Source organism: Zonotrichia leucophrys, chromosome 10, assembly GCF_028769735.1.
Source record: "Zonotrichia leucophrys gambelii isolate GWCS_2022_RI chromosome 10, RI_Zleu_2.0, whole genome shotgun sequence".
Lineage (NCBI taxonomy): Eukaryota > Metazoa > Chordata > Aves > Passeriformes > Passerellidae > Zonotrichia > Zonotrichia leucophrys.
In genome coordinates, this window is record NC_088180.1 from 8856575 (window position 1) to 8873749 (window position 17175).

The following is a 17175-nucleotide window of genomic DNA, read 5'->3' on the forward strand; positions in this document are numbered from 1 at the left end:
ATATCAGGAGTAAATACCCCTATATTTAAAAGTGAATTAGATTTCAGATTATGCTATGAAATGTTCTGCTGGGAGACTAGAAAACACATTTTTCTTATGACTTCCTACTGTTGTTTATCACTGCTGTATTAATAGAACAAGTGAACTATTAAAAAAATATGCTTTTCTGCCTTTGTAGTTAGACCATTGGTGCTCAAATCCTTCTTTTTGGGGATGCAGGGGGGTGTTAGCTGGCATGAAGTACACATGCAAACTGGACTGGTTATGGTGAAAAGATTTTTCTCAAAGATCCAATAACACGGCAACTTTCTATTTGGATTTATTATGGTCCCTGGGAGTATTTCAGGCATCATTCCAATCGCACTTGCATCTGATGCCAGTTAAATGGCTTCAGAGAAGGCTGTCTATGACTTTCACTGTGGGAAGCTGGAGGTCAAACAGGTTCCTCCTGCGCCTGGTGTCAGTGACAGCCTGAGCATCTGTCAGGTGCCAGCCGTGTGTGTGACACCCCTGCAGCCCGGTCCTGTCTGTGTGTGTGACAGCCCTGCTGCCCAGCGGTGTCTGTCTGCGTGTGTGACACCCCTGCAGCCCGGTCCTGTGTGTGTGTGTGACAGCCCTGTAGCTCAGTCCTGTGTCTGTGTGTGTGTGTGTGACACCCCTGCAGCCCGGTCCCTGTGTGTGTGTGACAGCCCTGTAGCTCAGTCCTGTGTCTGTGTGTGTGTGTGTGACACCCCTGCAGCCCGGTCCCTGTGTGTGTGTGACAGCCCTGTAGCTCAGTCCTGTGTCTGTGTGTGTGTGTGTGACACCCCTGCAGCCCGGTCCCTGCGTGTGGCAGCCCTGGTGCCCGCTGTGCTGCGGGCAGGGTGCCACCCTCGCTGCCCCAAGGCTCGGGCACCCAGAGCCGTGGCCGGGAGGTGACAGCGCATCTCGGGGCCACGTGCTGTGCCGGCAGAGCGAACCTACCTCTGCGTGTTTCACACGAGTTTGCTGTCCCCGTTTTACCATGTGTGCAGGGTGTTCTTTGCCTATGGCATCACCCATCGTTTGTTTCGCGTAAGCCACAAGAACGGGAAGGTTTGGAAAGGGCAGGAGAGTTTTTTTAATTTTTTTTTCCTTCTGTCTCATCCAAGAACTATGCGGGTTGCAGCAACCAGACAGCATGGTTCCTGTGACAAGTTAAGACTTGAAAACAAAAGCCCAGCATGCCGGGGGCTCGGCCCCGGACGGGGGCGGCCCCGCTTGGGAACGCGCGGTGCTCCCGGAGCCGCAGCGGAACAGCCGCGACCAAACCCCGAAAACTTCGCAGCCCCTGGGTATAAAGCACAGCTAGCGGCAGCACCGCGAGTTATTCAGCGGTCACGGCACAGCCCGTGGCGCAGCTCTCCCGCACCCGGGCACAGCGGAGCCCCGAGCCCGCGCTCCGTGCCCGAGAGCCGCGGGACCGGGGGCGGTGCTGGGCTCTGCCGGGAGCGGGGATGGCGCTGCCCGGAGCCGCCTCGGGCACGGGGACCCGAGAGCAGCGCACGGGAAGGGACCGGACCCGGACCCCGCTCCCCTCCGCCGCGCAGCCGGCCTTACCTGCGGGCGAGACCAGCTCGCCTTCGCTGAGCTCGGCCGAATCCGAGTCCATGGTGCCGGCTCCGCGGGCCGCCGCTGGCAGGCAGGAGCAGTGCCCGAGCGGGGAGCGCCGCCCGCTCCCTCCCCGCCGCCGCCGCCCCGCCGAGCGCCATTGGCTGCGGGCGCAGCGGGGCCGGGCCGGGCGGGGGCTGCGGGGGCGCGGCCGGGAGCGGCTCCTGCCCCGCTCTGACACGAGTTGGGCGGCACGGCCCGGGGCAGCGCCCCCGGCAGCGCTGCCGAGCGCAGAAATACCGAAGTGACCCTCCTGTGCATTGCCAGCGCAGCGCCCGTCTGTCTTTTCCATCGTATGCTTGTGGGCATCTTCCCTGAGCTACAGTCGCCTTGTCCCTTTCCCCTGGTTCTGTCTCCTTTACGATAAGTGTGCACAGAAAATAGAGAGGAAGCCAATGGGGAAGTGCCCGTTATTGTTGGGTATTAGTGCCCAGAGGAATAATGAAAGTCTGAAATCTGTTCCTTCCTGATAGTATATTTTTCCGGGGGAGACAGTGTAATATCTGGTAAATGGCCATGCCATTAGATAGTTTTGAAGTGAAAACTGGTCTAAGATTCTGCAGGCTTTGCTTCTGTCGTACAAGCTACTACAGATGTGAGCAATCCCTTAATTCAGAGGGTTGAGGTCACTTTTTCAGCTCTGAGGTTAGTGTCAGATCTTACCCTTTGCTTTTATTAATTTCTAGTTTTTCTTGCTGTTATAGACCAAATGGGACCCAAATTCTAGCACAAAAATCTCAGGAAAGTAGTAGCAAAAAGTACTGTTCTAACTGGGAACCAAACACCTTCCTAAAACAGGCCCTAGAGATCTGATGGACCCATGGATATATAACATGCTAAAAGCTGCCTGGGGCCTTCAACACTTACCTGCAGCATGCTGAAGCTCCAGCCAGAGGTTTATGCCTGTATCTGTAGACCATGGCTTGATTCTGGAATTCTCTCCCCAAAAACACACACTCCTATTGCTGGAAAAAGCCATGCCTGGATGCTGCTTTCAGGCTGCATATAGAAAATTATCTATTGCATCAGATCAAGCTTGACACTTGACAAGTGTGAAGACTTTTTCTTAACATAAAGCATGAGATTAGAAAAAAAAAAAAAGTATTTCTTTTAACTTGAAGGGACCTGTCAAATTCTTTCTAGGGATGACTTATCTTGTGCAATGGTACAATAGTAAAAATTAAGCCCATTTTATGTTCTAAGGTTGCTTCCCTGCCTTCAAATCATGTTGAGCCTGAAGAGACAAAAGACCTCAAACTTTCTGACCCTGGAATGCACCCATTGCTATGGTCAGTTTAGACACAAAACCCTTCAACCTCTGGAGTGAGAAGTTAATTCTCAAGTAATTTGGGACACTGCTGTCATAATCTGAGCCCATACTGTTAAGACTCTTATGGGTTTTATTCCATGAAAACAAATTCTGACTTTTGTTTGTAGATGTTTTCATTAAGTTGAAAATGACATTCTAAATGCTGCTGAATATAATTTCATAAATTAGTATCATTAGAAGCATCTAAACCAAAGTGATTCTAGGATTCTGTTGTGAAAAGCCAATGCAAAATTTGTCTGCAGAATATGTGGGGAATCTACAGTCGTGATATAAACAACGTAGCAACAGAAACAACATAGCAACAGAGAAGTCCCAATATTATGTTACAGAAATAATCCCAGATGCCACATCAAGCAGAGAATCTGAGACCTGAAAGGATTTTAGTCTCTCTCTCATTCTCTTTTTGTTATTGTTGTTCCTGTTTGCATTTATGCTTGTCAAAAGCAACCTAAATCACCTCCCTAAAAAGCACAGTTAGTAGGAAGAGCAAGTTTGTGTTTGAGTACAATTAATTAATTTTGTGGACTGTCTTCAATTGCTAGAAACTAATGATAATTTCTAAACTGGAAGAATTCTGACTATTTAATGGCAATGGCTGTAATCAGATAAGCAGAGGAACATGGGGGTTTTTGAAGGGATGTGTCCAGCAGAACACTTCCAGCTCTGTCAAAGGGGGATGCCTCTGCAGTGAATTTTGGATCATGCATGGGGCTGATACAATGCAGCTGTGGATGCTTTTCAAAGGTGTGTTCCATCCACTGGCCTTATCCTGCTTTCTGTGTGGGATTTTTTCTTTTCTGAGTGAATAGCCTTTGCTATAATTGGAATTAAATGTTAAGGTCTTGAATAGTCCTGCTTCTCTGCTACTGATCTTAGTTCAGTTAGCAGAAGGAAAAGGTATTTTTCATGATCCTCTCCAAGATGGAAGTCTTAGCATGGAATACTTAGAAAAAAAGACCCAAGCCCCACTTATTTGAATTCCTGTCAGTTTTTTATCCTTGTATAAGCACACTAATAAATGTAATGATGGAAATGGTATAACTCAATCAGTGTTGTATTGCGTCATGCTTGCCATACATACATTGGGTATTCTCATTGCTCTGCTGTAATTACTTACTACTTGACAGTAAATTCTGCCTCAAGATTACTTTCCCTTTTTATTACTGCTAACCATAAAGCAGTTAGAAAAGTTTTCAGCTGTAGCAGAATGAGCATATTGTTTCATTTCAAAGCATATGGTTAGAATTCAGGGTTTTTTTCCTCTCAGTGTTCTCTGCCCAGCCCAGTCCCGCACTTGGTTTAACATGTGACCTGGAAAATTCCATATGCTTAGAGCTCTGAACTTCATAGTTTCCACTCCATACAATGCTGGTGCAGAGAAAAGCACAAAAAGTTTATTAACAGCAAATATGCACTTATCTAGATGCCTGTTCAATGAATCTCCACATGGAGAAAGCTGGCATTTCATGATTTATTTTTGCATTTGGTACAAATAGTGCAATTACATATTAATTGTTATAGTCTGAATCTCTGTGACTGTAGCTCTGCAACTGCTTCCTTTATTCCTTCATAAAGACTGGGATGTTTAGAATCTGGAATGTTTTTTCTCAGGGGCCAGTTAATATATTTGTCTATAAATCTCTACCAATAGGGTGTAGCAGGGGAGCCAGCAACACTGGAGCTGCCCCCTGTAATCCCAGTTATGTGATGCTACATCTCTGTGTGGCTCCTCCATTCACATTTCAGCTGCATCTGGTCCTGATCTTCATTCCATATGGAACTTAGCTGAGACTCTCCTCTGCCCACTCATTGTGTGAGTGCTGGAGATGTGCCTATGACAGCTTTTGGGACTCATGCTTTGCAGTGTTCTATTGGCAAATCACACTTGCTTGTTCACACAGATACAATTTCATTGTATTCTAAATGCTTAGGGTGCCCAGCTACCATTCCATCCATGTCTTGCATTTGTCCTTACGGGCCTGCTGTGAAATCAAGATAGTAGTATTTTTCTGTTTTAGAGGGAAATGAGCTACTGAAAAACTGTGTTTTAAAGTTAAATGTAGAGCACAGACTTTCACCGGAATCCCATGAGCTGTAGCTGAACTGTCCAGTTATCCCTTTCTGCTGAATGAAAGGCTGGTAAGCTGCCTCTGGTTTGCTACTCAAGCTTTCCCCCTTGAAACTGAGCCTTCAAGCCTATGATAGAAAACAGTCTCTTTTTTTTTTGCATTGTTACATGTAACAGAACCCCTTCTACCATCTTTGTGTTTGACTTGTCTCCTTTACACTGTCCAGACAGGTGTGTAGGATTGTATATTCCTCTCAGTTATAAATGTAAAAATGCAAGCTTATATTTTTTACTCACAAATTATTTCTTTATTTAAGTTTATCTACCCTAGGTTGTACTGTTTCTAAACTTGTTGAGTGGTATTTTGTTACACTATTTTATTGTCTTTCATATGTGTTAAGGAACTTTTCAGGTCTGACCATTTCTGAGACTCTCTGGCAGTGACACTCTAGCCTAACAATGCCCAGCACCATTGCTACTGAATATATTAACCAGAGCAGCATCTCCCAAAGGCTGACACACTCTTGCAATGTGCTGTAGCAGGTCTTAAATTTTTTTTTCCCAATTTCTTTCTGGTGTATCTGTATATATTTCATGAAGAAAACTCCCCTCCACCATTATTGCCAGAACATGAATGATTGGTGTCAGTAGATTCTCTGTCAACAGTTTTGTCATGTTGGCAGCTTAGACTCTTGCTGGTGTTTGGAAGCCAATCAGCATGCACTGCAGATATACATCTTGTGTGCACTGCTAGGAGATTTTCATTGCAATCATGCATCTATTGTGATCTGCAAACAGTCTGATTTGATTTGGAGTTCAAATGATGAACAAGATGTCTGTGTTATTTAATTCTTTCTCATGGGCCAGTAGGCATTCAAAGATTGAGATTTTTGTGACACATGATGTAGGCAGTGCTCGTACATCCTGTGTTGAGAGGATAAATATGGAAGAGTTCAGTATTTCCTGTTCCCTCCCATTTTAAGTAACTGTAAGAGATGGGGAGCATCAGTTCTGGGTACCTACCATAGCATGGATGTATTTTTAGCCATTGGTCTTCTGAGCTATGTTCTGCCTCTGGTGCTGACTTCCTAAAGCAGAGCTGAGGAAGCAGTCAGGGGCTGGGGCTACAGCCTGCTGCTGCTGTGAGCCTGGGCTGTGCTGTTTGCAATGCCAGACCTAAAGACTGAGGCTGAATTTCAGTCCTACCATCTCAATGCCTTGTAAGCTGCTCTCAGGAGATTTTAATTCCAAGTGAAATAAAGTGAAAAAGCAAAGTAGCAACTTATCCCATTTCCTCTTAGCTTGTAGAAACAGGACTCCTATGGGAACTGAGCAGCAGAAATGTTCATGTACACTTTTGGCCATGAGGATGTTGTTACTTTTCTGTTCAGTTTTAGTAGGATTTTGCCTGTAGAGTAAGGCTGTTTGTATTAAACTCTAATTTGGATTGCCTGGGCAGTTCATGGTTTTCCACTACTTTAGTGGCATTGAGTTTTTTTTTCTTGCTGATACTTGACCATTCCTTTGTGTGAGATGGTGATTTATCCTGATTTATCCTGTGCTTAGAAAGACAGATACAACTCTTCTAAGTTATAGATGCAATTACCTGTATATTGGCAAACTCTTGAATTCATAACCTGGCTTTTTAAAGGATTAAAGAAATGAAAGCTACTTTCCAAATTAAAAAAACACCTGCTAATTCTGTTGGTGGGAAATTTCTTGTGAGGAATTTCTGCATGGAAATTTTATTGTTTAAAAAATAACTTTTTTTTTATGAGGAGGAATTTAGGCATTATAAGTAATTATCAGGGCTTTAAAATAATTTTACTTGCTATTTTACATTTCATTAGAGATAGGATACTAATAATAGTAAAGGCTAAAACTGATTAGCTGAAATAAATTTTTGCTTTCTCTGTTCTGGAGGTGGGGAAATAAATTTTAAAGAATTTTTCTCATAAATTTTAAAGAATTTTTCTCAAGGGCATCATAGTGAACTATAGGATAAACCAGGGGATTTTTTTTTGTTTTATTCCTATTCTGATGCTGCTAAGGGAAAGCACGGGGACAGCTGCCAGTCTAAACCTTTTTCCTTTCTGCCATTTTCTTTGGGAATTATTTTTAATTCTTGTGGTGATCACTGAAGTTATTTTAAAATATGTCACATTCCTTAGTTCTCAGATGTTATTGAGTTATGCCCTTCAGTACAAGGGCTGATTACCCTATGGCTGCATTTAAGCCTTTGACCTTGCCTAATATGCAAATTAAACACAGTTAAGCCAGCAGTGCCTTTTTCTGAGCTGTGTTTCAGGATGCTTTGAGGCAGTTTTATGCTTCTAGCCTGGAAGATGGGTCATCCTTGTTTTCATCCCTGATTTCAAATTGTGTGTAGGAGGATTCCACAACTTCACCATACTCTGAGAAAGCAGAGAAAATTGTGTTGCTAGGAAACCATGGAGGATCTATACTGTACTGTCTTTCCAGAATGTTTATAGGTAGCATCAGTTACTTAATTAACTTCTCTAATCCTGTTCTTTATGCTAGCATCCACTTTTTATAGTCATGCTGTTTGTTACATGCTCCTGTAGCCTAGAAAATGCTTTCTTGCTGCGGTTATTTCTGTATAGCTTTATTTAACACACAAACCCCAACTTCCCTAGCATTTCAAATTAGGTTGTGTTTGGAAAGCTGTTATTTATTCACATAATAATGATTTATTTATTCACATAATAACGATGCTTATGCATTCTGATTTATTAGAACAGGTAGGTCACACTTTCCCACAAAAGACAAATGCTGAAATCCACAAAGCTGCATGTTCTGTGTAGAACTTTAATAAATTGGATATTATCAGGACAAGGGTTAAAGCATTGAGTGTTTTGCAGCTGACTGGGTCTGGATGCCTCTTTACATTTGGTGCTGACTCTGACTTTGCAGCCATGAGTGGTGCCTGCACACTGGCCAGATAACAGAATCCATGACTTGGATTTTGGCCCAGGAATGCCACAGCTGTCACTGAGAGGGTGATGCAGCAGCTGGGGTTGGCCTTGGGGCAGAGTTCCTGCTAAGAAGTGTAGCACCCCTTGAGCTAAAGGGAATCCAGGTCTCTGAGAGGCAATCAGAGAGGCAGCAATCAATATTTTGTGGAGCAATTCACTCACATCCACAAATGGATCAGGATGCTCAAATGGCAGAATGTTAATATGCTCATTTGTGGTTTCTGTAGAGCTTGATGTGATTTTGGGAACAGCATGGAAACATCATCTTCATCTGACTGTGTGGGCATTACTTCATGACCATCTCTAATAGCATGGCAGAAAGCACTCTGCTGCCCACCTATCTATAAATAACTAAATATCATCAACCCAGGAATAAAATTGCATTTTATGGGTAGTCTAGGGAACATGTAACATAGGCAATTAGATTACATGTAGTCTTACAACAGTTCCACTAAAGGGAATGAAATTACTTTGAAACTTGCTGTCCAGGCCACTTGCAGGTGAGTTATTTCTCTTGCACACCTATAAATACAATATGTGAGGAACTTGAATTCAACTTGGACAATGCAAATCTGTCTTTAGATAAGGTCTAGGGACTTTGTTTCTAATGAAATTTTTGGATTGTATACCTTAGGTCCTTTTTTGCAGCTAACACAAAAGACTTAAGACATTCTTTTAATATTGTTGGGATCAGTACTGTGAGATGTATCAGCCTAATAATAGCTACTCAACAATTTTATGTGAATTCTACCTATTTCCAGTATAGAATCACAGAATCATTAAGGCTGGAAAAAGTCTCCAAGATTGAGTCCAACCTTTGGTCAAACACCACCAGCACTGAGGTGCCACATCTGTTTCCCTGCTGCTACAGCTGTTTGTATGAGGGGTCATGGTCACTGTTTATGCTCCTTCAAGAAAAAGAAATACTCATCTGAAGGAAGGGAAAATACCTTGAATTTCTGACTTTCATTGCTGCTCCATGTTAAGGACATAGAATAGAGAGAGGGAGTTTGGGACAGAGCTGCTGTGAGAAGAATTCACATTGTGGTGCTTGATGTCTCAGATTGTTTTCACTGCATGATGGACTCCCTTTGCTCTTCCTGTGCTTTATTTTTCATAGACATGCAGAGAAAAGTAGCTGGCAAAAACAAGATTGTGCAATGCATAATGCAGTAGTGCTGCATTTAACTGGTGTGATGTGTGTGTGGCTGCCAATGAGGCTGTGAAGGTGCTTGGGATCACAGGATGGTCCAGGCTCTGTAAAGGTGCTTGGGATCACAGGGCAGTCCAGGCTGGAAAACATCTCAGGGCATTAACCAGTCAAACCTCAGAGGATACAGCACCAGTCTGCAGGGCATCTTCCCTCTTGGTTTGTTATGCACCTGAAAAGACATAAAAATTAATTAAACCAAAAAGTGTAGGTAGCAGAGAATCCAGATCCATTATCCGAAAGCACTTTAGAGCCAAAGATGATAACCCAACCATTCCTATAACAACTCTTTCTACCAAGGTTTTTGTCATAATAAAATGGCAGTGTCTGGGTATTTGAGAAGAATGCCAAGTAAAGATTGAGTCATGAGGGAGGCTGAGCATTTCCCTCATTTTCAGAAAAACAGGTGGAAGTGGAGGCTCAGCATCTCCCAGGAAGCACTGAGCACCACAAGGGGTTGGAGATGCCAGGGAAGTGAGTGTTGGTGTGGAGGGTGCTGGAGTGGGATGATCAGATGAGCAGCATGTGGTGCAAAACCTGAGGAGACAGCTCTAGGTGTTTTGGAATGTGAGAATCCAAACCCTCTCTGTTGTGCAGGGCTGAGAGGCCCAGCTCCTCCCTGAGAGCACAGTGAGGGAGCAGCTTGGTGCTGGTGTCCATGGGTGGGTTGTGTAACACCACTCAGCTCCCATCCAGGGTTCAGGGAGCAGCTGAGTCACTGCAGAGACTCACTGTGAGAGCACAAGCCCAGGGGCAGAGCAGTGGCTGCAGCAGGTGTTATAAGCAAAGAGTCTGAAGAAGCACAGAAAGTCATCCCAAAGTCAGTGAACTGAAATGCTGCAGGAGATCATCAGGGTACTGAGGCAAACATGCTCCTTCCTGAGATTAAAGAAAGTTTCCCAGCATTTTGTGGGACAATGAACCCTGATTGAACCCAATAAAGGACAATAAATCACACCCAGAGAACACCAGTCTGGCTAAATGAGACCACATAACCCTAAACAGAACATTCAGAGCCTCGTTAAAGCCAACCAGGTGCCATGAAGTTATTGGTCTACAGAGAATTTAGAGAGAAGGATCTATAGTAGTAGCTGATATCATTGTGGAGATAAAAAATATCCTATCTGGGGTAAAACTGAGCCTGGCTACTCAGGATTTTACTGAAGGACACCATTCTTTGTTCTAATGAGTTCCAGGGATTTAAGAGGTCTGATAAGCAAAGTTTAGCACTGAAGGAGGAAAGGATCCTGGGCTGTTGCTGTCATCTCACAGCATCACGCAATAACAATGAGGACTGAGTCAAATATCCACAGCTGGGGCACAGTTGCAGCTAAGTTTTGGTATGAAGTACTGGAACTAGGAGGAGAGCAAATCCTTAGTTAACTGGTTATGTAACTTGTAAATTTTTAAAGTTATGCACAGATTTAAGAGGTAGAAATGAAAATAAATATAAATAGTACAAGGATATCTACAGTTATCACTACAAAGCATCCAGGACCACACTGACCACTAGCCAAACCTGCTTTGGGATAACTGCCTCAATTTCAGAAATGCACTTGAATTCTTTAAAGTGAGATGCTATTGAAAAAATGCTATTTGAAAAGGCAATCTCACACAGCACTGGACAAAGTGTATGTGGGTTGGATTTAAGCAGTCCATTTTCTGTAGCCCACTAATGTGCTGTGATAAAATGAATCCTGAAATATCTTGTATTATGACTCATCTGATATTAAGATGTGTCAGGGTTCATAAACAATGCTGTTCATCTTCTCTGTGTGTGCATGTGTAAGAGGTGTAGGTGGAAGCTGAAGTTTTAGTTGTGATGACTCAGCCTTTATACACTGTTTCTCTTATTTCTGATTTATGAAGAAATTCTCTTCTTTCCTGTGCACTTAGATGGGTGAGGTTCAAGGGCTCAGTGAGGAATGTAATATGTTCATTTCCTGGAACAATCCTGAGATTTTTATGTCTCAGGTATTTGACTATTGAAAATTCCATCTTCTGTCCCAGGCAGTCATCTGGATTTTGGCCCTCATTTCTTCGCTCCCTTTCTTTGTGATCCCCTTCAGTTAATGAAGAAATTTCACCTACCCTCTTTTCTGTTGGATTCCATATGTTACTGCTAAGGTGGTTTTGTGGGTAAAGGTTTTAAAGAGAAATATGCCTTTTATGAATTTCATATTCTCATTCCAGACTATTTGATGAGCAGCGATTAATTAGAATACAGTGAAGAATGTGTATGCAAAAATGAGGGAAAGTAAGTTTTGGTGGTGATTTAGGTCTTGGTTGGTACAGAGATGAAATAGGCTCTTCAACTTTCCACCGTGCTGGGTTTTTTTTGTTTGTTTTGTTTTTAAATGAGAATTTGCATCATTAAAAGTATTATGCTCTGTAATTTGCATAATCCATCAGGTGGTAAAATCTCCTTAAATAAAGCGTGAAAAAGGTGAATAGTTCAGCAGCAGGGCTGGGTTCAGGCAGTGATTTGCAGCGGGAGCCGCAGGCGCTCAGCGCAGCCGGCAGATGGAGGGGCTGCTCCGAGCCCTGCTCGCCGGGCAGGCACATCCCGCTGCCACAGGGCTCCTGCGCTCTCCGCGCTTCGCCTTTCTTGCAAAGCAAGAACCTCTGCTGCAAAAAATGGACCCTATCTTTTCTTCTTTTTAAGCTATCTTTTCTTTACATCTATGATTTTGCGCCATCTCTTTTCACATCTCTCATTCTGTGACTTTTAAAGCTTTATGGATGGTGATGGCATGTAGAAATCAGGTGATCATTACAAAGGCAGGGCATAAATACATATATGTGGGAGTGGAGGGAAGAGGTGTGGAAGGGCTGAATGCGTTTCTTTTTAGCATCACGTAAACTCAAAGGTCCATAATAGAAATAGGCCTGCCTGTCTCAATATATTGCAATAATGTGTTATGTTTTAGAACCTAATGATAGGTTACGAGGCTGCAGGAGCATTGTAAGTGCATAAATATACATGGTAGTTGCAGTTCTCCTATGGCTGTTGAGTGCAGATGTTGTTCTGGAACTTCTCACAAACCTTGTTGCATCTGGTCGAGTGGATGCAATATTACTGATAGAGTAATCACTTTGTTTAGGGCAGGTTCAGCCTGAGACTTTCTCTCTTTTATTTTGTTACTCCTGCTTGCTAAAGCCACTTCAGTACAGAACCTGTGTCAGCCTAGGGAGTCCCAGGAGCAGGAGGGCAGGGGGCAGCTGTGCCAGGGGAGGTTGGAATGGTGTCCCATATCCTCTGCCAAGTTCTGCTGTGCTCTGATCCCCTGCACTTTGGGGAATAGGGGCACCAGTAACAGAAGCAAGGCTGTTTGTGGCCCCCCCAAGTTTTCCCCTTGTCTATTCCACAATAGGTTTGCTGGACCATCTCCCTCTGTTTCTTTTGAGCTGGTCAGCCAACACAGCAGGGCTTTTCCCCGGCTGCCTGCCATCTGCCATCTCCTCCTTTTGTTTCCCTTTAGAAGCTCACTCCTGTGAGGCACTGGGAGCCTGCCACGAAATCCTAAACAGTCCTGTTTCCTGCTGATGTTTAGGAAAAATCATTGCTGGCCATCAGTGAAGAGAGTTTAGCATCTCCAGAGAAAGGGTAGTGACTTGTAAAGCCAGCAAGGGCAGCCCTGCTTGAGCCATGTCTCTCACAGCCTTGCAATGATGTCCTAATGAATATTTATCATTATTTGTGATACCCTATTTTCAGCAGTTGTGTATTCTAGTAACAGCTGACAAAATGTTCGTTTTGGTTTGTAATGAAATTGTCTCTGTTTTAGCTGCTCATTATGGTGGGGACGTCACTCCCCTACCATTGTGTCTGGCATTATAACCCAGCTGGATTATTGGCAGGCTAGCAGGGTTAAAGGCATATCTATCTGAGAAGCTTCTTGTCAGGATGAGGTTCTCTGAGTGGAAATGTTAACTCTTTGTACTGTGCATTTATCTTGTAGCAGTGGGGGTTTTTGGTTTTGTTTTTAGCATTAAAACATCTTCCAAAACTTTCCAAATTTAAGTGGCAACGACTAAAATCAAACTCCTTCAGTAAGAAGCAACACAGAAATGTTCACTGATAAAGTAAAATAAATTGTGTTAGATTCTTATAATTTTGTCAGTTGAAGTTGTCAATATTATAAGTATTGCTGTAAGGAATTCTTGTTGGGTGTGTGCCACAAGAAAGCTCTGTGTGCTGTTTGGCAAAGTGTAATTAGGTAGTGATTTATTTTGAGCAATAACCAAGCCCTTGGCACATGTGTCAGGCACTGTACATCCTTTTCTGTATCCTTATCATTAGGCCAACACAGAAATCCAGGCTGGTTCCTGTAACATGGACAAGGCATGTGGATGGGTTTTTTGTGCATGTATTCCTTCTTTCACTGCAAATGCAAGCTGACACAGGAGCTGTGTATCTGAGCAGTCCAAGGAAAGCTGGTTTGGAAGCCAGGACCTTTAATTTCTTTCCTGCCCATGTCCATTAACCATGGTCCAAGTGATGCATTAATAATAAACCCTGAACCTATTGAAAGTGGCACACAGCCTTGGGTTTCAGCTACCATGCAATTATGCCAGATCTCATCAGTGAAAATAACTTATAATTTTACAATTACGTTTAGGAATCTGGTCCAAATCTTCCAAGTGTTTTTTGATTGTTTTCCCAGATTTAAGTCTTAGAACATCCCATATTGATCTGGAAACCTCTTCACACTGTTCTTTTTCCAGCTATGAAACCTACATGGAAGTGCTCACTAGGCTGAAGACAAACTTTTGCCAACAGAGAGAACAGCTTCAAATAAACAGTATTGTGGGATTTCTGTTTCCCTTTTCTCAAATAATGCTGCTGTCCTGAGGATGCTTGGTTTAGGCAAATGACATTTTGATTAAAAGTGACTTTATTAAAAATTGACATCCATGTCCAACCTAATTCTTTTTGATGGATTAAACCTTTTTTTATCCTTTTTATCATAAGATTGTCTTTGCACTGTTAATTTTGAAGATTCAGACAAATCTGGTCTTAGTATTACTATATAAACTGAAGTTCATTTACGTTGGAGTGGAAAAGGAATCTGGATGATTTGGTCTCCCTTTGGGAAATCTCCCTTCCACTAAAAATTGATAACAAATGGGTCTGATTCTGATGTAGAAAAGTGTACTGCAGTTGGGTTTTCACTCTTAAAAAGAAACTGGAGTGATTTGGATCTTCATTGTTCACAAATTCTGGACTTAGCTGTAGGAAATATCTTCTCTTTGTATGGCATGGCACAGAGCATTAAGGGATAAGTTTGTCATGCAGTACATATCACACCACATCTGGTGTCTCCTTACATCCTCAGCTTGGAAATGGATGTTCAGATGGTACCATAATGAGAGAGCTGTGCTGGCATTTTAATTTTTAAAAAGCACATTCTAGAATTCTTAAAGCAGGAGCATCCTATCAAAATTGTTGTCTGAGTTCTCATAACAGAGTGTAGAAAGTGTTAATAATATAACACAGCACACAAGAGCAGATGTCCTGTGGCAAAGTTGAAACGAAATTGGAAGAAATTAACACCCAGTTTGATAATGCACAGCAATGGAAACTTTGTTCTGCATATGGGGGCTCAAGCTTGGATGCTTGCAACCCCTCCCCTTCATTATTGAACAAAGAGGAAAATAGGAACAGAATAAAAATAGAAACTGATAAAGAAAGCTCAGTCAGTGCATTCATTTTTATCCTGTGGCAGAATTTCATTTACTGATCCATTTTCTTTGCATAAATACCAATGAATTGGACTCACCTTTAATCTCTGAAACTTAACTCTTAATTGCATAGATTGTCTATAAAAGGCATGAAACTTTATCCTAGTTCCAGAACATTGTTACTTTGATCTTTTCCTGAACCATCATGCCATATGAGGCTGTTTGAATTCAACAAACTTGGAAATTTGAGGTGTTTAGATAAATGATTTCAGGTGTGACTTGTCAAGTTTAAAGTGGAGATAAAGAAATACTGTGAATAAAGTTCCGAGTGTCCAGTTTCTGAAAAATTGTATGTGAATGTTACATGTGGTAACCCTGTAAATTTGCAGGGGTTTGTCCTCCTCACAGTTCAGAAATCTGTATACATATTTAATATCCAAATCTCATCTTCCTTATTCAGTCTAGAGCTCCTGGGTCAGCAATGTTTCAGGACAACGCTTAAGAGAGGATGCCACAATCAGTCAGTCCCTTTTTATGTGGAAATCTTTAACTTTTTTGCTGTTTTGTGGCTTTATTTTGTTTTGTGTTTTATACTGTATGTTATTCTGAAGATATGATGAACCAGTGACCAGGTGAGGACTGTCTGAAATGCAAGAAAACTTTTTTACATAGATGTTATTTAATCACATGAATGAACCAAAAATGTATTACTGAATTACAAACATTTTGCTGTCCAGTAAGGACTGACAGTTGCATTATTAGTTTTGGCTGCTTTATCAGAATGGTTGTTGAATATCATCCCTTTTTAAAACTTAGAGGCAAGGAAGAGTGATTAGTAAACTATTTATCTTTGACAGTCCATATCAGAGTTTTCTACTTTGATTGAGTTTATGGATTTTCTGACTGTTGGTCTGAGAAGCTTTCCCTCTAGGTTGGTAGATGAGAAGGTTCTGTGGTAACTGTACCATGACTGACCAGTTTTGGATTATTTTAGAATTATTTAGAGTGGAAAATACAGTTTTTACTACCTTTTAAAAAATATATTTTAGGAAGATTTGTCTTTTAACAAGGTTTTTTAGAGTTTAACCCTGCAGTCTCTCAAAAATGGATTCTTTCTCTGAGTGCCAAGAATTAGCTTTTGTTTGTTTTCATCCAGAAAGCAACAGATCAATTTCATCAATCAATTTAATTCTGTGCCTCTGTTTTTCCATTTCTGATAAAACTCAATTATCAAAAGATGCAATACTATTTTAAAGCAGTTGAATTAATTAGACTTGCTCCAGCATGTAATCATCCTGAGTACTTCAGTGCTTTCAGTTTGACAATTTCCTGCAGTCCTGCAGAGGTTGTGGAGCTATGTCAGCATCATTTTGCATGTGTTACGTTGTCTCAAGGAAGTTTCAAATTTTACCTTTTCAGCACTTAAGCAAATTTCCCTGGGAAAAAAATATTCCCCATTATTGAAACTTTCTTTGACTGCAGGACAAAATGCTCAATATCACAACAGAAATACATGGGCAGGTGGTAGAGAGGAACTCTTGCTGGCTGTACATGTTTCAGCAAGATTTCCTGTAGTCTAATCAATCAGTTTTGTGTATTTAACTGGTCTTGTCAACTGGCTTGTGTAGAATTTTACATCTAGTTTGAGCAAACCACACCTGAGATTTAAGCAAAATATAATTTATCTCACATGCTGCAGTTGTGGGACAGTTGTCTGAGGTTTGATGTGAGACAGCAGACTTTTGAGCTGTCAAACAGCAGCTTTGTTGGAAAGCAGGAGGAAGGAGTAGTTTGTGAAAACTCATGGAGAGACAGACCAGAATCAGCCAGCCAGAAGGGTGGGTTTTTTGGACATACTTTCAATAGGACTAATAAAAATTGTCTTTAATTTGATAAAATGGCCTTTCCCAGTGGCTGTGGTGACACAGTGTCTGAGTGCCCAATGACATTGAGATCTGTACATGTCCCATTTAATACCTGAGAACTGGAATGGCTGAGCAGCAAAAGTGGGAACTTGGATAAAGGGAGAAAGAGAGAGAGCCCTGCATGAGATTTCCTGGTGCTGCTGAAAGCCAGGCCTGTGCCTGGCCTGGAAAAAGCTCAATAACACATCACGGCCCAGATAGAGAGCTCAGATTTCTGTGTCCGTATATTTCAAATAGGAAAAGGTCCTGGTATCTGAGATGGGAGGTGGGAAGACAGAACCTCACACTTTCATGTAGAAAGGCAAGGATGCTCCTATGAGACTTTTTCATAG

General features: G+C 42.2%; 2 protein-coding genes across 2 annotated transcripts in view; one reads left to right on the plus strand and one right to left on the minus strand.

Annotated features, from left to right (window-relative positions):
• The window catches only part of TNFAIP8L3 (TNF alpha induced protein 8 like 3), a 43903-nt gene extending 42169 nt beyond the window's left edge, over nt 1-1734 (minus strand). Inside the window, exon 1 of the mRNA XM_064721766.1 lies at nt 1579-1734. Within this exon, the coding sequence (XP_064577836.1) occupies nt 1579-1630 (52 nt within the window). The 5' untranslated portion in view covers nt 1631-1734. The remainder of the gene's footprint in view (nt 1-1578) is intronic.
• The window catches only part of GLDN (gliomedin), a 94186-nt gene that overhangs the window by 14920 nt on the left and 62091 nt on the right, over nt 1-17175 (plus strand). The gene's annotated exons all lie outside the window — the stretch shown is intronic.